This window comes from Amphiura filiformis, chromosome 2, assembly GCF_039555335.1.
Source record: "Amphiura filiformis chromosome 2, Afil_fr2py, whole genome shotgun sequence".
In the NCBI taxonomy this organism is placed as follows: Eukaryota; Metazoa; Echinodermata; class Ophiuroidea; order Amphilepidida; family Amphiuridae; genus Amphiura; species Amphiura filiformis.
The window spans coordinates 88,289,091-88,309,948 of NC_092629.1; the positions used below are offsets into that span (position 1 = coordinate 88,289,091).

The following is a 20,858-nucleotide window of genomic DNA, read 5'->3' on the forward strand; positions in this document are numbered from 1 at the left end:
GCTTCCACTGCCACTTGGTAAAACCTAAACTTGTGCGATCTGTTTTAGATCCACCCATGTTAATATTGTTTTATTGTTGTTGTTTTTTCTTTGGCATTAGGCGACCGTTACACGCTCCCTATGGTGTTTCCCATTGCTGCTCTAATGCCTGATGCTGAAGATTTACAGCATTACTTCTACTATAATGGTTCTCTAACCATGCCACACTGTAACGAAGGGTTCACATGGATTGTGTACAGGGAACCAATTGAACTATCATCGGATCAGGTGTGTTGGTTCTTTCTTTTATTTTATCCGAAATCACAAGGTGGATATTTTTCACGGTTCAGAATTAGCTTTCAATTAATATCATAAATGCATAGCCGTAGATCACGAGGGATAGAGGGATAAATCCCCCCCCCCAATATTTTGCCAGGGTGGTGGTCCATACAATCATCCCCCTCCCCATGTTAACACCTAGGAGTTTCTGACCAAAATACCTCATATTTGGTCATTAGCTCCAAAAGTGCAGATTTTTCACACTTTTACACCATATTTCATCAGTTTAGTTTCAATATGGCATAATTTTTCACGTGATTCACTATACTTCAAGAAATCTTTTCCAACCCTATCTCCCAATGTCCAAAAGAAATCTCCGCAACTGAAACGGACCTCAAAGAAATAAGCCTTGGTGGCAAAAAGGATCCTTGCTTAGAAAATATTGAACGGTCATGCAAGGATCAAATTCCAAAATTATTTAGAGCTTACTCGTACATAAAAGTTCTACGTGCTAACTTCAATCTAGATAGTTAAATTATAACTAATTTCTTTCTTATTTAGCCAAAATCTGGTGTTGATCGCATGTTCCTTTTTGGCCAGTCATTTTTGACATTTTTTTAAAATGACAGGGCAATATTATCAAATTATAGTCCAGTATCAACGATAAGTTAATAATGACACCCCCCCCACACACACACACAGGACTAAACCAAACCAACTTTTTTAGCTTTCATGGCTATATAACACATTCAAGATGTTACCATAAAATATTCACCGGCACTCCGGCCATATTTAAGGGCACACCAAATTATTTCTCTCATTGCAAGGATTCAGAAAAAGTATAGTTTGACCTACCTGTGAAATACCGTTCTTGAGTTATAAGCAAAAAGTCAAATTTTAGGGGTAGTCTTTTTTTTTTTGGCCACACAGGGGCCAAAAATTAAAAATGCTTCGATTTCAACGAAATTGGTCTCAAATTGCTTGTCACGTGGGACATAATTGTTCTCATGTCGCACAAAAAATACTGTTCAAACGCTCATACAAGTGCCCTTAACCATAATTATACATTATAAATTTACCCTGTCGAGGACGAAAATATCCACACCCACGACCATATCCACATGCATTCGCTCCTTAACAAACGATCGTCTTTCTTTCTGTGCAGTTGAATTCTCTTCGCTCAGTCTATGAAAACAAACTGGAAGATGGATCGACGAATACGCCTCTGGTTAACAACTTCAGACCAACGCAACCTTTGAACTCCCGGAAGGTTTACGTTGCTGGTGACGTCGACCCGTACGCAAGAATTCGTCTGTTTATAAAATAGAATTATTAGCTGATTATAATTGAAGACCGAGTTAAAAAAAAAAAAACTTGTTTGCGTCTGACGTCAGAGCAAAGGCGCGACGTGATTGGTTGCTGACCTGCGCAGTACGGAATTTTTTTTGGTCTGGTTGACAGGACGTCATACGCAAACTATTTTATTTTCAATTCGGTTATCAATTATAGTGATTGGAGCATTAACGTAGCGATCTCCGAAAAGTTTGTCGATAAGTTCATTAATTTCTCAAAAAGTACAAATCGCAATTTGACAAATAACGGTCAAAATGAAAGCCATTATTAGGGAGGCTAATTATTGTATCATTATAAACGTAAACATTTGTTTTCGGCGACCTAAGTTCATATTCATTTACGCTGTTAAAGATCGCATGAAATTGCATCAGCGATTGCTGAAGAAGAGATGATATGTTTCTGAAAAGGGTTTCCGCTTGGAATGTAGATACCTATTGTGAATCTAACTGTCCGTGATTTTATTTATAAGCTCTTTCATCTGACAATTTGCAACGTATTTTTTAAAGCACATTATTTTCTTTTGTCAAAATCGGAGCATTTTTTTATTTTTGACCATTATAAAGCTACAAATGTGACCTTGGGCCTTTTTTTAGCATAATATGTCAAACTATACATTTCCTACATCCTTATGACTAAAGAAGTACACTGGTATGGTTAGAGTAAACTTGAAATTTGACCCTCTGTAAAGTTTGATAAACTTTCCCCCATCCCCCAAAGTTACGGATTTGTATATCTCTTGATGTCCACTATCTCTTGTAGCAGTACCTGCAGCTTTTCTCCCAATTGGTATCAACCAAACCCCTCACAACCACCCACCCCTCCTCCAATTGAGGGATCGGACTCATACATTAAACCTGGCTTGCCAGTTTCCTGATGAAGATAAGTTGTGATCAAAAGTACGTCTTAAAATGTTTTGATAACTACTGAGATCATAGGTTAATATAATTATTTTATGAACTTTCATTCTATTATGTCTGCATGGTGCAGCTTTAAATCATCCGATATTCATTTTTTATTAGCCTGTCGTTGACGTATTCATAGATATGATATCAACATTATTATCTTTGATTGACTCGACATGTACACAGCCCACCAAATGTTGGAATGTGAAATGTTCTCATATAGACCATTAGGCCGAATTTTTACCCTGTCGCTGAGCGATGACTGATTGAATTTTGACCAATGAAGTGCCGCGCTTTCTGTTGCATCTGGAAAGCGGCTTACTTCATAAGACAATCCCTCATCGCGCAATTCGCGCAATTCAAATTATGACTCGTTAAGTTCACAAACTGATTATTGTCAATAATAATTGGCGAAATAAGATGGAAGGCAGCCATTGGTCAATTATGTTCACGTGACATAACAAGTCACATCGATCAGACGTGAAAATGTACCCACTCGGCGAAGAGACGTTGTTATTACAAAAGCGATAGGTACATTATCTGGAAAAATATATGTATTAAGAACCAAACTTGTGCTTCATTCTTCAAAATTTCGGATACAATGATTAACCTCTTTTTACACCATTACTTGGTTGTTGGTCTCCTGTTTGCCGGTACGTGAGTTTTTCAAAGATTTTGTGTGCTTTTGATTATGTAATGTGTATTGATCAATGTTTGTTTCTACTCTAGGTATTGATGAGGTGACCTATGGTGTCACATGGTTACATTCAGACCGCCCTCTGTTGTTTCAAAGCAGGCAAAATAACACAGAAGTGTCTATGACAGACCACATAAATCTCTTTAAAACTCAACTTTTAAAAACCTTTGAAGTTTTGTGTGATATTATGTATATAGCTTGATGCATTTATAAACAAGATTGATACCATTTTTTGTATTATTTGCTTTGAAACCAAAATTAATGAATAAAAATCAACTTCTTCCATGTAAACTATAGTGATTTTTGCCTGACAGTTTTGATCACAGACCAACAGAGGGCGTATCAAATGTAAACACATGTCACCTCATCTATAGAAATTAAAATGTAATCAATAAAATTGAAACATATTGAGATGATTTATGCGTTAGCCTTTGTTTTACTAAGATGAATTTATTTTAGCAACCATGCACTCCAAAGTTGGTGCACTAAAACGCTTAAAATGGACCATTCCATTTAATATCCACACTACCGCTGTGTAAGACTTTGGCAATAACTTCCACATAGGTTAGTATGAATTTCAAATGGAATGAAAACAATAACAGTTCCATTTGAAACTAACCTTCCCTCAGTGGACGATTCAGGTTGAATCTTTCGCAGAGGGTGCATGCAAATTGAGCTGTCTAAGTGTTCATTCTATTTGAAATCCATACTCCCCTTGTGGAAGATATTTCCAAAATCTTCCACAGGGGTATACCGATAGTGTGGATTTTATATGGAATAGCCCAATAAGCGACTCGGGATGATCTTGAATCCATCCCTTGTGCAATGCGCTCATGTTGTTAAAAAATACCACTTTACTCGTGGTGGTCAATAAAATTGCAAATGTTGACGCCCTGCGATAATTTATTTTTGCTCTTACAAAAAATAGTATAAGTGATATTGAACTCAAACTTGATATTTGAATTAGAATAGTGATATCATTTTAATATTTAGCGCAAATATTTCAGTATAAAATTTGGCACATAGCAAATTGTAAGATGTACAGTAAGCCAAAGAATTAAGGTACCAGTTATGTTCACCCTGTATATCCAAAATAAAGGCAAATTATGTCAACATTAAAACAAGCAGTCAATACATGTACTCATTATGCTCTGATTTAAGACCTTATTTGTTGAAATTGGTTGAGAAAAAAAGAAATGGTGATCTAAAAACCTAATGAAGAAACGAAATCAAAAGTTGCACTTTTGTGCTCTAATCAATGAAAGCACGACCCTAGTTTTAACGTGCAAATCAATGGAAGCGCAACGCTAGTTCTCATGTTCACGAACGCTTTGTGTACAAATCAATAGGGCATTTAATGCAGCAAACTTCCTTGGGTTTTGGGATCGCCGTGTCTTTATTTCTTGAACAATATCAACAAATGAGGTCTTAAATCGAGCTAAAAGATGCAGCTATTGGCTGCTGGTTCCAATTATGACATATCTGTCTTTGTTTAGGATATACGGGAAGTGAATATAAATTGGTACCTTAATTCTTTGGCTTACTGTATATTGTCGATACTGAAACCTGTACATATTATAAGACTTTTCCTGTGACATACGGGCATCTTTTGGGGGATTGTAATCATGCTGTGAAGATGTGGCACGGTTGTTTGATGGCATGTAGAATTGTATTCATTATTAAACAAAGTTGAACACTGATAGCGCTATTTATCTTAAATCTTGTTTGCATCTTTACAAGGGATAGGCACTTGAATGACAGTAAGACATCAGGAAAATGAATAACAACTAGAAACGAAATTTTCTATAAAAAATTATCATGAAATGAATGGAATAAATCATATTATTGGGCTAAATTAAATTTAAAATAATATAAATAGCGCCCTCAATTTTCACACAAATATACAATTTAGAGAATGAAAATCGGCCCATTATGCGTCTCAAAACTATTAAACAGGTCGGAACAAAATGGCCATGCGTTGCTGTGAAAAGGGCAGAAAAATTTGATAAAGAAAGGGAATTCTATGTTAAAAATAGCTTAACAATATGTGACCGTACAGCACGAATGTGTAAAATCTACATGAAGGTCGTATTCATCGGTACCTCTAGCTGGCGCTATTTTGATGTTCAAACACCAATTAATAATCCTATTGTTGAAGAGGATAATAAGCTTTCACCTTAGATGGCTATAGAATTTTTAATAGCTCTGGTCTTTGTTTGCTTTGGCTAAATCCTGTTCAAGTGGTGGGTTACCTTTCTTGAACCTCGTTGACTTGGGGATGATTTGAAATGACCGCCAATTATGACTGTTTGATATGTATTGCCAGCAATGTGGAAAAAGAGACACATGTTGAAACGAAAAAAGCTAAACGAACCACGCTTTTGGATATCGTTTGAAGTCAAATAATATACCATTTTAAAGCTTATGATGTATATTTTCTAATATCGAAATAAAATAAAATTGACCGGGGGAGGAATTTACGGCTCATTCGTCGTGTACGGTCACATATATTAGTATGATAACTGTTGGTATTGTCCAGGTCTGGAATTGAAAATTGTATAATATTTTGTTTTGAAAATGTTGACAATTTAGATTACAGCAAAATTCTTTTTGGTGTCGGTGTAATAAAAAATCAGGTAGGTTCATTAAAATATGCAAAATATTTAAAAGAACAATTTATGGCAGCACATTCAGGAATCAGATTCCTTCTTTAGTTCTTTTAAATAATTGACAAAGTTTCATTATAATTAAATTATTTAAATTTTTAGAAAAATAATATGTCGGACTTCATCAACAAGTGGAGTATTTAGGAAACATTTTGTATCCCGTGTATATGTCTGTAAACTTTGATCTGTTTGTAATCGGTATTCAAATGGGACAGCTTACAAAGTTGGTATTTGTTTTCAAGTTCAAAGACATGTTTGCATTATCAATCGCTAATGGAAGCATTATCTTATCACTGTGTGGGAAAAGACATATTGCTTGGGTCATAGATGTTATCATGATGCAGTTATGTCTACAGTAGAATTCACCACGACCTTTGCAGGACTTAAGCCCCATTAAAAGCAATTAAACCAAGATAACACTCATTGAAAACAGCTCAACTATGTTAAATCAGATCTTCTATGGTTAAAACCACACTACACATGTTTCAGTTTTACCTGTGCGATATTGCAATGAGCTGGTATTTAATATAGTTTCAGTTGGGTGAACGATTTTAAAGCAAAAGCGAAGGTAACAATATTGTGTGAGCCTTTGTTTCCCAAATGAGACAATAGAGTACATATTGTTAACCAGCATTCTTGAAAATGAGAAACATAATGGTTCAGGGAGGTACGACCATTTGCAGATGTCCAACCTCCTCAGTTTTTAGCGTGTAATGTATTCATTATTCTTGATTGACATCAAGTACAAATAAAAATTCCTTTAAAAAAGGAATGGGGCGCCCAAATTATGTGAGCTTGGACGTGATATGGTGAATTCCATGGCATGGTGTTTAGATTTGGTCCCGGGATTTGGTATCATAATGATTTTTTCTAGGGAAGAGTAGAAGATGATCAAATGCAAGACAAATGTGTTTGATTGGGGAAGGTGTATCACAGGACCGTTTTGGATGAAATAAATTGAATTGGAATGAAGCTGTCGTGTCAATTTGCGATTATGTGGGGTGGGGAGTTCAATTTTGGGGCATATTGTAGTGATGATATTGCTTTGGATATTGAATATTGTTGAATTTCGTTATGCAGGGGGTATATGATGGATAGTATAGAAGAGGATCTACCCTATGTTGACCAAAAGAAAAGTTTTTATGAATGTATAACGTCTGTGATACATATACATCATAACGTCTGTGATACATATACATCATCTACTTGCTAATACACTGAAAATCTAATAGAGATGAAGGATAAAAGACAATTACAGAACATTCATTCTTCAAAAGTAGCTATATGGGTATACAATGTTTACAAGATAAGAACGTTAATGTTTTGCACATGAACGTAACATCTTTGATACATAGTTGTTAACACACTGAAAATCTGACTAGAGATTTACAATTTGATGATATCCAAAAGAATACTTACTAACTTAGCATTGAAGAATTAAAATAATTACAGAACTTTCATTTGTTAACATACACGTAGCAATGATTAACAATGTTGAAAATACAAACGTAACGTTTTGTTCATAAACATAACATCCTCGACACATCTAGGATCCGCATAATTTGTTGATTAATGTCATAAACAGTCACAAAAGATTTATGGTCTGATCATTTTATCATTTTAAGGGAACCCGATATTGCATTTGGAAGAACCAGGCTTTTCAATTACTATCAAAACTGCTGGGTACCAAACTTTTTGATACAGCTTGTATAGTAATTTGTTCTAATTTCCATGCAAAAGGAGCCAGTTGTTTCATCCTTAAAACAAATAGGCTACACCATAATTTCCAATTACCCCATGCAGATAGATAAGACCTTGGTAAGATAAGCGTGTTAATTGTTATGTCACTATCACTATCTTGATCTTGATAAGATGCCTGACTTTGAAACTCATACTCTGCAAGTTAGGTCAAATTTTGCACTATGATTGTTTATTTGAGCTTATTGGACTATGCCATTCAGATTAGGCTATTGTAATCCATAGTGTTGGTCACCGTCTATCGGGTTCTAAGAGGCGGTAAACTGGTTACAAAGGTCAAAGTGGTTACAAAGGTCAAAGGTCTCGATTTATTTGGTGTTTTTACAAATCCATTAATTTTGTCTTTTAAACAAATAATATACGCACACCATTTTATCCTGTGCATAACAGAAAACAATAATAAAATCAAATCCAAGCATATTGTGGATTTATTTCTGAGCAAGGGCATAATTTTAGCAAAATAGCACAACAATTGCGGAGTAAATCTAGTAAGACTGAAATTAGAAGCTACTCACAAGTACATGCCAATATTGTGGGACGCCTCCGTAGAGGGCGCCCCAAAAATATCCGTTAAATGGTTTAGCTTTAATGCCCTTCGCAAGAGAGCGGTACACTTGTGGTGATCAGCCCCCCCCCCCCCCCTTAGTGTTTGTGAACGGTCCCTAAGGTTGAGTGGCAATAACAAACGGATATTCCGAATGGAAGAATCATGAGAATTGGGCGATATTTAGCTTGTACACGCGTCAAGCGCGTCTGTGTGGATTACTTCGCTCGGGAAGCTTTCGTGAAGCTTTCGCGGACGCATCGTTGTTAATCGGTGATGAACAACGGTGAAACAAGATTGAATCCCTAATGCATTCTCCAAGTTTCTAATAATAATGGGCTCTGATCGTATTTGTATTTTACAGGATCGCATGCGGCAGATTGGAGTTACAGCGGACCCAATGGTAAAATGTGTGAACTTTAAAAACGAATTGAGATTCGGGTAACATGAAGTCTTTCTGCTTATTCATTCATTTATCTGTATTTCATTCAAATATAAATCAGATTTAAAAGGGCATTTCGTGATCCACAGCCTCATCCCCCACTTTTCTAAAAAAAAAGTTGAGATTTTTATATCACTGGAAACCTCTGGCTACATAATGTTTATGTACAAAATATTTCTTGCAGATTAATTCGTTTAGCAAAGATATCGTGAAATTTGAATTTCGTTCTGGTGCACCAGAACGAAATTACAACGTATTGTCTATGGCAGGCCTTCTCAACTAGTTTATTTGAAGCGCCAACTGGAAAATTGGAGGACTTAGTGAGTTCGGGCGCATAGCGGGTACGGTGCAGTGGTGAAGCTTTATCGGGGGTCCAGGGGGCTAGCGCCCCCGGAATCTCCTGGATTTTAAGGTTTTTTAAAGGCCCAGATTGAGTATTTTCACCCCCTTTTTGGGTTTTTTTTCAAGATTTATGTGGACAAAATATTAAAATTACCGTGCGCCACTTCGTGCGCCACTTCAACTGATTCCAAGCGCCACAAGTGGCACGCGCGCCGCCAGTTGAGAAGGCCTAGTCTATGGAGCAGTGTAATACACATAATCATGCATAACTCGCAAACGCAATATCGGAATCAACTGAAATTTTGGGAATATGCTTTTTTCGTGGATATATACTGAAAAATGTCATAAAAAGAGGATGCTAGGATAACGAAATATTCCTTTAAAGCAAATAAGCTGTCTGTAAGCTGTACACATCACCCCACCACCACCACCACGTACACCTCTTCATACAACACCCACACACACACACCGCCACACCACATCCCCCGCACAGGGACAACGCCTGGTAAATAATAATATTTTACAGGTAGGGAAACTAAATCAATACACACTATGCACGAGTTGATATTCGATAAATCTTTGGATACTGGGGTATAATGATGAATATCTCCCGTAATTTATGCTTTTTAAACATGCTAAAGAAGCTAATTGTAAGGCTTACACTTGAATATATGTGTTGAAAGACATGATGGTCGTTATCGTGCGTATAGACAAACAACCGTGCGTTTTGAAATCAAAAACTGACAAATATTTGGATTTTATATGTGTACAACAAAAAGAATGAGAGCTGCCTTCATTCGTAAACACTCGGGTTATGGAACATAACACGGTACTAGCCCAGTGTTGACCATTGGTGGAGGCAGTCTAAATCAGATGACGTACGTGCTCATTGACATCTACATATCTCAGTCACCAGGTTATTTTCAAAAGCCTCAGTCGGATGTCCGTCGGCCCATTATGCGTCTCAAAACTATTAAACAGGTCGGAATAAAATGGCCATGCGTGGCTGTTGAGAGCAAGTGGATTCGATCTACTATCATGGCGATTTCTGCCATGAATATATCGGGGTGATGACACTGTGCCCTCAACCCACACACCAACATCGCCTGGTAAATAATTACATTGTAAAGCAGAGAAACTAAAATCAATGCCCGTTATCGATACACGTGTATGCGCTCTGCACGATTTGATATTCAGACGATAAATCTTTGGATACCGAGGTAGAAAATGATGAAACTCTCCCGTATTTTTTTATTCTAAAGAAACCAATTTCAAGGCTTGCACTTGAATATATGTGCTGAAAGAACATGATAGTCGTTAGCTTGCGTATTGAGAAAGAACCGTGCTTTTTGAAATCAAAAACTGACAAAAATGCTGATTTTATATGTGCCGAACAAACAAATGACAGCTGTCCTCATTCGTAAAGACTTGGGTCACGGAAGATACACGGTACTATAGCGCAGCGTAGGCCACTGGTGGAGGCAGTCTAAAAGCAGATGACGTCATGACGTATACAATGCTCACTGGCATCTATAGAGGTCAGTCACCAGGCTATTGTCAATAGGCTTAGTCGGATGTCCCTCTAAACTATTAAACAGGTCGGAACAAAATGGCCATGCGTGGCTGTGAATTGAACCTACCATATGGCGATTTCTGCCATGAAGGTATCGGGGCGATGACACTGTGCCCTGCACCCCACCGGTTTTTACATATTTCAAATTTATTATTACATGTTTGCTTCACTACTCAGCAACATATTTTGACAAGATTTTCATAATAATTGTTTTCCAGGGCCCGCCAATTGGCCTGCTATGTTCCCGCAGTACTGTGCTGGTGTGAATCAATCGCCAATAAACATCAAATCAATAGATGCAGAATACCAATATGCTGGACCTATAGAGCTCCATGGTTACAGAGCACATGACATACCCAATCCTTCCCAGATGGATTTTACTAACAATGGGCATACTGGTAAGCTCTGTCCTCACAAGTCAAAACAATATCTGAGAATAAATTACAAACTGAATTAGTTCGCACACAAATACGGCTATACCGGCATGTTATCAGGTCACTACGTTTTTAAGTTCTGGAGATGCTTTATTTGCTGGGAAAGGACCTGCCCTTTCTTTTAACATTAGGGCCCATGCCCAGGGGCCATGTGCCCATAATATTTGACCTATGGGGGCCCATGTACACACGTTAAAGCCATAGTATGTGATTTGCTCCACAGTGATGCCCTCATTTTTTCGAAATGTGTATATTTTTGCATGATTGTAATGCCTAATGGTGTACTAAAATATCGTGTTAAAGACTAAAGCCTGAAGTGGTTTAATAAAGAGTACAGTAAAATTCGGAGTTTTTATAATAGAGTACCGAAGTGTGACGTCATGAAATTTTCTTTTTTGCATTTCAGCATTTTCATGACCATATTTCAGTAGAACATGATGAAAAACATCCACAGTCCAAATTTGGTGGGAATCGCACCCGAGATATGGCCGCATGAATACCTAATTAGCCCCATTGAAATCAGTATAAATTGGCCTGGTTCATAACTGTTTGGAACCAGGCTATGAAAATGCTGAAATGCAAAAAAAGTTATTTGTGAAGTCATCACTTCGGTACACTATAAAACCGGGGATTTCCGGTCTTATTTGTGAATTTATTGATAGGGCTCTAAAACTCAGCGACTCTGTGTTTGTTTATGTTTTTACCTCATTATTTCGGCTTAAAAGGATCAGAAAACCTCCTTGACAGTTGTTACTAATATTATTTAACAATTTTTGACAAAATATCAAAATCAACATTTTAACTTTGATGGTCAAAATTTTCTTATTTCAGTTGTAGTAGGCCTTATTGGCGATTTCTTTATTCGAGGTGGTCCGCTGAAGGCAACCTATCAGGCAGCGCAATTTCACTTCCACTGGGGGAGCATCGACTCTCAAGGTTCTGAACATACACTGAATGGAAAACAATATCCTGCTGAGGTTTGTATGCGCGGGGTGTGTTGGGTGGGTGTGTGGGGGTGTGTGGGTGTGTGTGTGACTGTGACTGTGGGGTAAGGATATGGGTGTATTGGGAAAGTGTGGAGTTGTTATGGGGTGGGTTGGGTTTGTGTAAGTACCTGGTGTTTGTGTTGGGAGAGGGGATATGTGCGGAGCCAGGTGGGGTGTGCCGACGTTTGTAAATGCCGTCAAACGAGGACCTACATATGGATACACACCGTAAAACGAGGACACACCTCTAAATGAGGACGTCCTCGGTTTGAAACTATGACCAAGATGACGTAAATGATGCAAATATGCATATAAGATAGCATATAAGATAGGTCCCCCATAGGCGGTATAGGACGGGTCTCGGTTGGATAGTAAGTTGTCTGGTGTGTTTGTGAGAAGTCCACGGTGTGTCGAAAAAACGGATGTGTAAATCCTCGGTTAGATTCTCCTAAAGTCGAGGTCCTCGTTTGAAGGTATTTACAAACAGATGTGGGTGTGTGTGATAGAAATTATGCAAGCAGACATTTCAAAACAACAACATTTCTTGTTTATCTGCATCATCAGCATTCACGTACATTTTGAAACAAAACTGACAAATCATTTTTCCTTCAAATAGATGCACATCGTCCATTGGGATCGAGACAATTATAAGACGATTGAGGATGCACTTAATTCAGGAGACTCAAATGCTGTGGCAGTACTTGGGGTATTCTTTGAAGTAAGAACATTATTGCGATTAAAACTTTTTTTCTGTAAAAATTATTGATACTCGCGTGCCGAAGCAAGTGTTCGTGCAGTTACTAATTTAATGATGAACCATTTGTCCGAAACGCTGTGTCTCCGTCTCAGGTGGTGCTGTGGAGCCCTGCTGTATTCACTGGAATACACTATCTCGCTCGATCTGATGCCAAATACGTTGCACCGTGCATCCTATGATAGGAAACTACAGCTTTAGGTTATCATGGTTATTAGTCCAAAATGTTGACGGACGTCCCCTTCTACGCCGGTTTTCCATAGCTTCTTGCAAAAACTGTTTCTATACTCCTCCATATTTTTGGACAATATGACCAAAATTTTTAGCTTTCTCTCCATTATCCCATTTCTGATGGTTAAATGTACCTATTTTGTCTACGGTGGGTGGTCGAGCAGGTCCTTCTGTACTAACAGTATAGCCCCATTCCCGAGTCCTTACAGTACTGGCCTCATCTTAACACAAACCATCATCCTGAATACCAGTTATGAGCCTTGTGCAATTGTGTTCGTTGACCATACCAATATTTCTGTCGACCATTGACCATAGCTGGATTTCTTATAGAAATGACTTCGCCATCAGAGTCAGTCTAGTCTTCGCCATTTGGCCTACAGCTGGATGAATGGTCTGGATTGCTTCCTTGTACTCCTGTCCATTCAATCAGGAAACATCACGTCAGATCTTGTTCTTTTCCTGGCAGGGGGTCCAGTGGCCCCTCCATACTCTGGGTAGGATCACCCAGATTGCGGACCTTGGGTTTGATGCCAGTGGACTTGACCGTTTAACAGCCAGTTTATCAGACAGCACTGTGTTACATAATATGGTACAGTGGCATTGGACTGGCAAGAGCAATCGCTGGCGGCGCGTCGTATTGTACAAAACTATCAGGCGGCATAGGAAGCGCAACACGTGACGTACGAGGCTGGCGAAGATACAGGGCTGACAGCCCCATTCAAAATACACGGTTAGCAATTACAAATGGAAAATTAACATACTTGCAGTGGGGTACTTTGTCGAACCCCGACGGTTTTAGAGTAAGATAATTTTGCTTTGACACCACATAACAAATTTAGAATTGTTTGTGAAGATTTCATGATTATGTGTTAATCCAATGGCGACCTCAAAATTGGCGATATCGCTTCCATCACCGCCTGAAACTATGATATAAAGCCCCGTATGATATTCTTAGGAGCTTGAAATGCCAAGTTCAAGCCTGTCACACATCTTAGAAGGACTTAATTTCATGCCTATACTTAAAAAAAAACGTGTATGCAAGTATGGTTTTATCCAACATAACTGAATAATGGAAAGTAGTGTCTTTCTTTTGCCTGAGAATATAGATTTTAAAGTAAAAAGTTGTATCTCAGAATTGTATTGATGTCAAAGTGTATCAGTCGACTATACAGCATCGACTCCACCACTAGCCGATAACTGTGGCCTTATAATACTATAATACTCATTTTTCCTAGTATTACATGCTTGAACGAAGATTTAGTATTACATGCTTGAACGAAGACAGTTTTTTCATTGTAAAACGAGTGCAGTTCAAGATATATGGACAATCAACTTGAAATAAATTTTCAGACTTCGGGCGTATTTCCTTTCACAATTTCCACAGAAGATCATTTCTCACGTACGTTGCAGGCATATGAAATGACCCTATCAAAATTTGCAGAGCATCAAGTGAGATGGTAATAGCAATCTTTGTGCTAAGGCCAATGTTTATTGAACCATTAGTGTAAATGCTGTCTTGACTTTTGGCAAGTTCACTAACAAAATTCGATGATCATCAATCAATTATAAATTGTATTTTCCTTTTTCATCTATGAAATTGACACGATATGTTCTTCTTTGATGCAAAGGTTGGTGAACAAAATCCTACATTTGATAACCTTGTGCATGCCATAGACAAGGTTAAGTTTAAAGGTATGTGTTTTTTTAGTCATCTTCATGTAATGCCATGATGCCACTGCCACTCTCACTTCAAAATGCTTAGACGTCCATTCGCCAATATTGTCCGCCGCCATTCTTGATTCATTGCAGTACTAGTCGCATCTTAACAAAACCCATCATCCTGGATAGAGTTATGAGCCTTGTGTAACTGTGTTTAGTCATTGACCTTAACATTGACTCTTCCGGCGCTACGCAAACATCATTGTTGTTCACCATTGACGACTTTTTAAACCATTGCTGGATACATTGCAGAAAATGACTCCGCTATAGTCAGACTTCACTATTTAGCCCGCAGCTGGGGTTATATGCTAGGTGGCTTCCTGTGACTCCTGTCCATTCAATCAGGAAACCTTAAGTCAGACATTGTTATCATTTCTGACGGGAGGTCCAGTAGACCTCAGTTTAGTCGCTAGTGAGCTACACCATGTGGCAGACAGCACTGGGTTACATGGTACCAGTGACAGGTGAAGGAGAAAGAAGGTAATGTCCACTGTCCTTCAGAAGATACTAGACGTTTATTTGTTTGTAGCATTACACAGAGCCCAAGTATACATCTTATAAGCCTACACCAGTCTCGAAAGCCCAGCTTTGGTGATCCATGGTCATAATTTGTTATTGTTCTTTGTTTGAGCTAGACGATAAATACACGTTGCCTACGGTGTTTCCCATTGCTGGTCTGATGCCCCAAGATGAAGATCTGGAAGAGTATTTCTACTATAATGGTTCTCTAACCTCACCATACTGTAACGAAGTAATCCAATGGATTGTATACGGAACACCAATAGAAGTATCATCGGATCAGGTTTGTTGAATATTTGTTCATTTTACCCGAGGGCACTGGAGTATGAACTATTTTCTTCTATAGCATGCAAGAAACATCCCGTGAAATTGTTGTAATAAAGGTTTGGAATCCGCTTTAATTTATTGAACCCAAAGAATCGGAAAAACTTCGACGGCAAATGCACCTTGCTCAGAAAATACTTAGGATCATGAAAGAAATGAATTTCAAATCTTAGTTTGGCACAGTATACATGTATTTGCGGTGTATGGTGCTCGGGTTATAAGAAAAAATGTCACGGGTCAGATTTCACAGAAAAAACAACCTATAAAGATGCTCCTTTTTAATAACAAAATGTTTCTGATACCTATTCAAATAAAGAAAAATAGGAAGTCTCGTTATTGGAAGACGAACAATAATTGAGACCATTTTGATTATTGGAGTATTATTTAGGTTTCGACTTCCTGCACTAAATAAGCATTTGCTATACATTTTAAGTTGGATTGGCGTATACGTAGAAGGATTGAAAGTTCTGGGCGAAATACTAATTAGAATATTGTGGTGACAATTAATGGGTTTAAAGTAATCGACCAATATAGAATAGAAAGGACAAAGACCCCTGCCCTATAGCTATTGCATCACTGCAATAGCTTACAAATATGAAACCCGTTTACCCGATCTCTCAATCCAATAACCTTTAACCTAAAACGCTGCACACCTTCCTAATTGTTTTCCAAATATTTCTTTCTTCTGCAGATTGCCGCATTTCGCTCCGTGTACGAAAATGAGACAGACACAAGTCGCAACTTGGTGGATAATTTTCGTCCAACGCAACCACTAAATGACAGGATTTTCTATTCAGCTAAAGCTTCGATATTAACGCACCCATCAGTAAAGTCTCTTGTAACCTTTTCTTTGATAATTAATCTAGTTGTTCTGAGGAACCACTGAAGTAAACAGCTACAGAGAGTAGCATTTTCACATTAAAGCACTTTCTACAACCCACTGGGGCTAACATTTTTATAGGTACCTCAATGAACAAACATAACAAAGACAAATGCACACTGCAAATCGGTTTGTGGTGAAGTGATGCATTTGAGCTAACATTTGCGATCGATGCTGTTTGTAATCTCACTCGTTTGTGTTTTTACTATCATGATACCCACACCTCCTCGTTTCCTTCAACTATCTTTTCCAGAATAGATGAACACATTTCCATCATCTTTTGGGAGCCTCCTTTGGCCAAGCCCCTACTCTGACACTCCTAGGATCTCAATATCATTTGCACCTAAGTTCTGCTCCACAATGTCAGCCTTTCCATCTGATATATATTCCATAAAGGAGTGATGTTCTTTTCCTTCCTGGGACCATTAAGATTAGGGTGCCTTGTAACAAGGTTTAATGCTGGTCTCTCATCACCAACAGGTGTACTCTGAGTAGCTTCTCCACAGTACCTACTGACGTATCTTCCGGTCTGCGGATCGCACCTTCTGATACCTACGTCTTCTTTTAACTTTGTACTCTCGTGTTTACAAACAAGGCCAAATAATACTTTAGGTGGCCAGGTCATTTCGTATCAACAGTAAAGTGCAATTTTAGCCTAATTGGGTGGCTGAGCTGGATGGCTTCCTCAGACTCCTATCCATTCAGATCTAGGAAGTACCCAGATTGTGGACATCGACTTAGTCGCTAGTGGGTTCGACCATGTGGCAGGCAGCACTGGGTTACATGGCACCAGTGGCAGCTAAAGAAGAGACGTTATTATCCGAAATAATGGCATCAATTTTATAAATGGCCTATCCACTTAGAACAATAGTCGCCCTCTTATTACTGTTATCCAAGATTCAATCAGTGATTTAATTACGTGTTTATTTACGTGTTTAATTACTTTAACGGTGGAATTCAAAATTATGACACAACTACGATATATCGCCCCGTATGATGTTCTTCAGAGAGGTTGGATACACATTGCATTACCGAACCGTATTAGTTTAAAAAATTAGGAACGTAACCAACAAAATGCTCGCGGGCCAAGTTCAAGCCTGTCGAAAATCTTACACTAAAGGACATAATAAGTATTTCATGCCTAATTTTTAACACGGGAATTATGGTGTAAATTTTAGCTGACATTACTGAAGAAAAAGTATATATTTTGTTTCATTTGGCTGAGTAAAGTAAAAAGGTGTATCTCCGAATTGTATTGATTTCACCATTGTATTAATCAAATCGATTCCAGTATGACTTTAAATGAGTAGCGTTTTCATTGTGCCGGCAAATAAATTCGGCACAATTCGTTTATGTAATGCATTGCATATCCGTGTGTACTAATTTTCCCCATGAAAACGTATCATCATAATATTGGTAATAAAGTCATGATATGCATGTAGTGGTCCTTAAGGGTACAGCCTATAGGAATAAAGACCAATCGAACATATTCTTGTTTATGCCATAATATTGTAGTCTTTCAACCCTTTCATAACTTCAGCTGTGTAACTTACGAAAATTTCCGCTAAAAAGTGGTTCTTTTAAATTTTGAAAATCTGGATTTTTCGTACTGATCATACTATAATGATCACCAGACAATAATGTTCTAATCACACTATAGACTGTGTTGACATGAGACGTCAATTGCTAGGCAATTTCGGTCATATGCCCACGGATATGTTATGTTCAGTACGGTTTTTTTACAAACTCAAATGATTTTTTACAAACTCGAATAATTATTACAAACTTTAATTTTTGTTGTTGCAAACTTTAATATAATGTATTGTGCATGTAGAGGCCCATTTATTGTCCGATTTCTGTATTTAGATCACGCAGGGGACGCACCATTAGATTCTCAGGGGTGCATGGGAGTTTGGGTCAGGCAGAATTTTTTTTGTATTTTTTTATCGCCTCCAAAGGGAGGATTTATTTTCACCGCCTTTTTTTATTTATTTATTTATTTTTCAATTATAATGTATACCTTTATACGAAGTTGGGTGGGAGAAATTTGTTTTACTCACCAGTGAGGCAAAAAAAATTTCCATCTCACTAGTGGGCGAAGTTATTTTTTCGTCTCACTAGTGGGCGAAGTTTTTTTCAAAAACTCCCATGCCCCTTGAAATCAAATGGTGCGCCTCTTAACGCGGCTGTGTACTCTAGACATTGTTTCTTTCGCAAAATTGAGGTTTTTGATGTTTGCACTTTGTTATGTTTTTTATAAATAAAAGGAATGAAAATCCAGATTTGTAAACTCCAACTGCAATATTTTAAGGATTTTATTTCACTATTCCACTCGTGTTTGAAATTGAAAAGGAAAGAAAATCTTTGTTGAACCAGCAGGTTACACCTGCCCAACAACGCATCGCGTTGCGTATCGCGCAATTTGTTAACGCACAAATACGCTACGCATACGCGACGCTTATCTGCATGCGCGGCGCATCTTATGGAAACACCACGGAAGCACTGATTTCACAAAAACCTAGTGGTCAAATGGCTCCGTTTTAGCTGATAAAATGTGGGTTTTTCAAGTTCTTTCCCCGATTTAAATATCAAGTTATGAATGGATTTCGCTCAAACTTCTCAAGGGGCTGTGGATTTACCCGATGTTCACGTAATATAAGGTACAAAACGAAAACTGCCCTATTCCCCTGTGAAATTCGATGAAAGTGCAAAATGTGACCACTTTAAACTTCAACGGCCATCATTTCAATGTTCATTTTCTCGGTAAAATGACGATTTAGGTACACGATAACTCAATAAATACAGCATCTATAGGTAAGCAAATATGATCATCGTAAAAAGCACGATTGACTCAAGAAACGGTTTTCTCATTTTTTTATATTTTGGTCTATTTCCGATTTTAGGCATCATTTTGTGCAAATAGGCGTTTGTGAATTTTAAAAAGTTCAATTTGATGTCTTATATGGTCAATATCTCAAAATATAAGGCCAATTGATATAAAAAAATATAAAAAAACCGTTTTTGGAATGGAGCCTCAAGTTTGAGCTAAAAACAAAATAAAATATTTTGGAAAGAGTGTTTTTTTATGATGTACCTAACAAATATTGCCAAAAACTCACTTTTTGTGATTTTCTTCAGAATTGTTGTTTTTACCCCAAATCTGTATTTATATTAAGATTTATTGATGTCTTGCCTTCATAAAAATGTATACTTTTATATGTCTTGTGCGAATAATTACAAAGTTATTGCACTTTTACTACATGCATGTCTGAGAGTACACAGCCTCCTTAACAACAATTGGGCGCTATTAATACACATTAATGTTTTTAAGCAAATAAAATTCCAAAATATGGTACGTTTTCTGCCTTTGCTTGCCACGTGGTAAGCCTATGTTGAGGTTGCGATTATATGTATAAAAAAATTCAAGATGGATACCAACAAGTCGTGTGGCCGAGCGGTCTAAGACCCTTCTTTAAAAAAAAAAAATATCGCATCGCGCATAGACTCAATCTCGATAGCCTGAGTCTCGCTGGGAGTCTTGCTCTCTCGTGAAAATTATTAAAATTTGAAAAAAAAAAAATTGAGTTTGTAGAAAATCATTTCAGTTTGCAAAAAAATATTTGAGTTTGTGAAAAATAATTTTAAGTTTGCATGTCCCTCATGGTACACCGTAGTTCAGGGACCGTGCTTTTAAAAAACCCGCCAGATCGCAATCAGGCCATTGACCTGTGTAGTGGTCATACGTTGCTCGCTCAACCATAACATCATGACTGTCCCTAATAGCTACTCATTAATAATGCGTTGCGTCAGGTCATGGACTCTATTCAATAAGTTTAATCCTTTCTTAAATGTCAATAGATGAAAGTGACACCTTGAAAAACAGATGCGTGTTTCTTGATAATATTTTATCATCCAAGCTGGTGATCTAGGATATTTCTAGGAGGCGACACTTATTAATTCATACCGCTCACATCTTTCTTCATCCAATGGACTTTGGGGAACTGCTGAGATAATTTAGGGATTCAATCATGTTTCACCGTTGTTCATCACCGTTTAACAATAGTCCATACAGGACCAACGCAATATGTAGCACTATTATCAACGCCGTCAGGCGTTGGTCCTTATAGATTGGTGCTCTACCCCCAGCAGCGCAATCGAATTACCATAAGCAGTGACCTGATCCAACCCAGTTAATGACAACGTAATAACTCCAAATATGGTTGGTAACCACGCCCATCATTTAACCGCATCTGTTATGTAACTGGGACGAGTACGCTCTAGTCATCTCAATCGATTGATTTTGAGATTGCATGGATCAAAACACTTCACACTTTTGAAGTAGCTGGGTTTCGATAGACCAGCAGTGTAGGCCTAAACTGTGATATCATATTAATTTATTTTGTAAAATCAGTGTTATTTTATTAGTCATACTGCAGTTACTGTCCGTTTTCCTATACACAATACACAGTGCTCTTT

At 37.7% G+C, this 20,858-nt stretch overlaps 1 protein-coding gene across 1 annotated transcript in view; it reads left to right on the forward strand.

The window, feature by feature from the left end:
• The window catches only part of LOC140144400 (uncharacterized), a 44,582-nt gene that overhangs the window by 15,506 nt on the left and 8,218 nt on the right, over positions 1-20,858 (forward strand). The window contains exons 8-14 of the mRNA XM_072166214.1: positions 101-271; positions 10,754-10,933; positions 11,801-11,946; positions 12,572-12,673; positions 14,569-14,632; positions 15,295-15,461; positions 16,194-16,328. Coding sequence (XP_072022315.1) covers positions 101-271; positions 10,754-10,933; positions 11,801-11,946; positions 12,572-12,673; positions 14,569-14,632; positions 15,295-15,461; positions 16,194-16,328 — 965 coding nt within the window. The remainder of the gene's footprint in view (positions 1-100; positions 272-10,753; positions 10,934-11,800; positions 11,947-12,571; positions 12,674-14,568; positions 14,633-15,294; positions 15,462-16,193; positions 16,329-20,858) is intronic.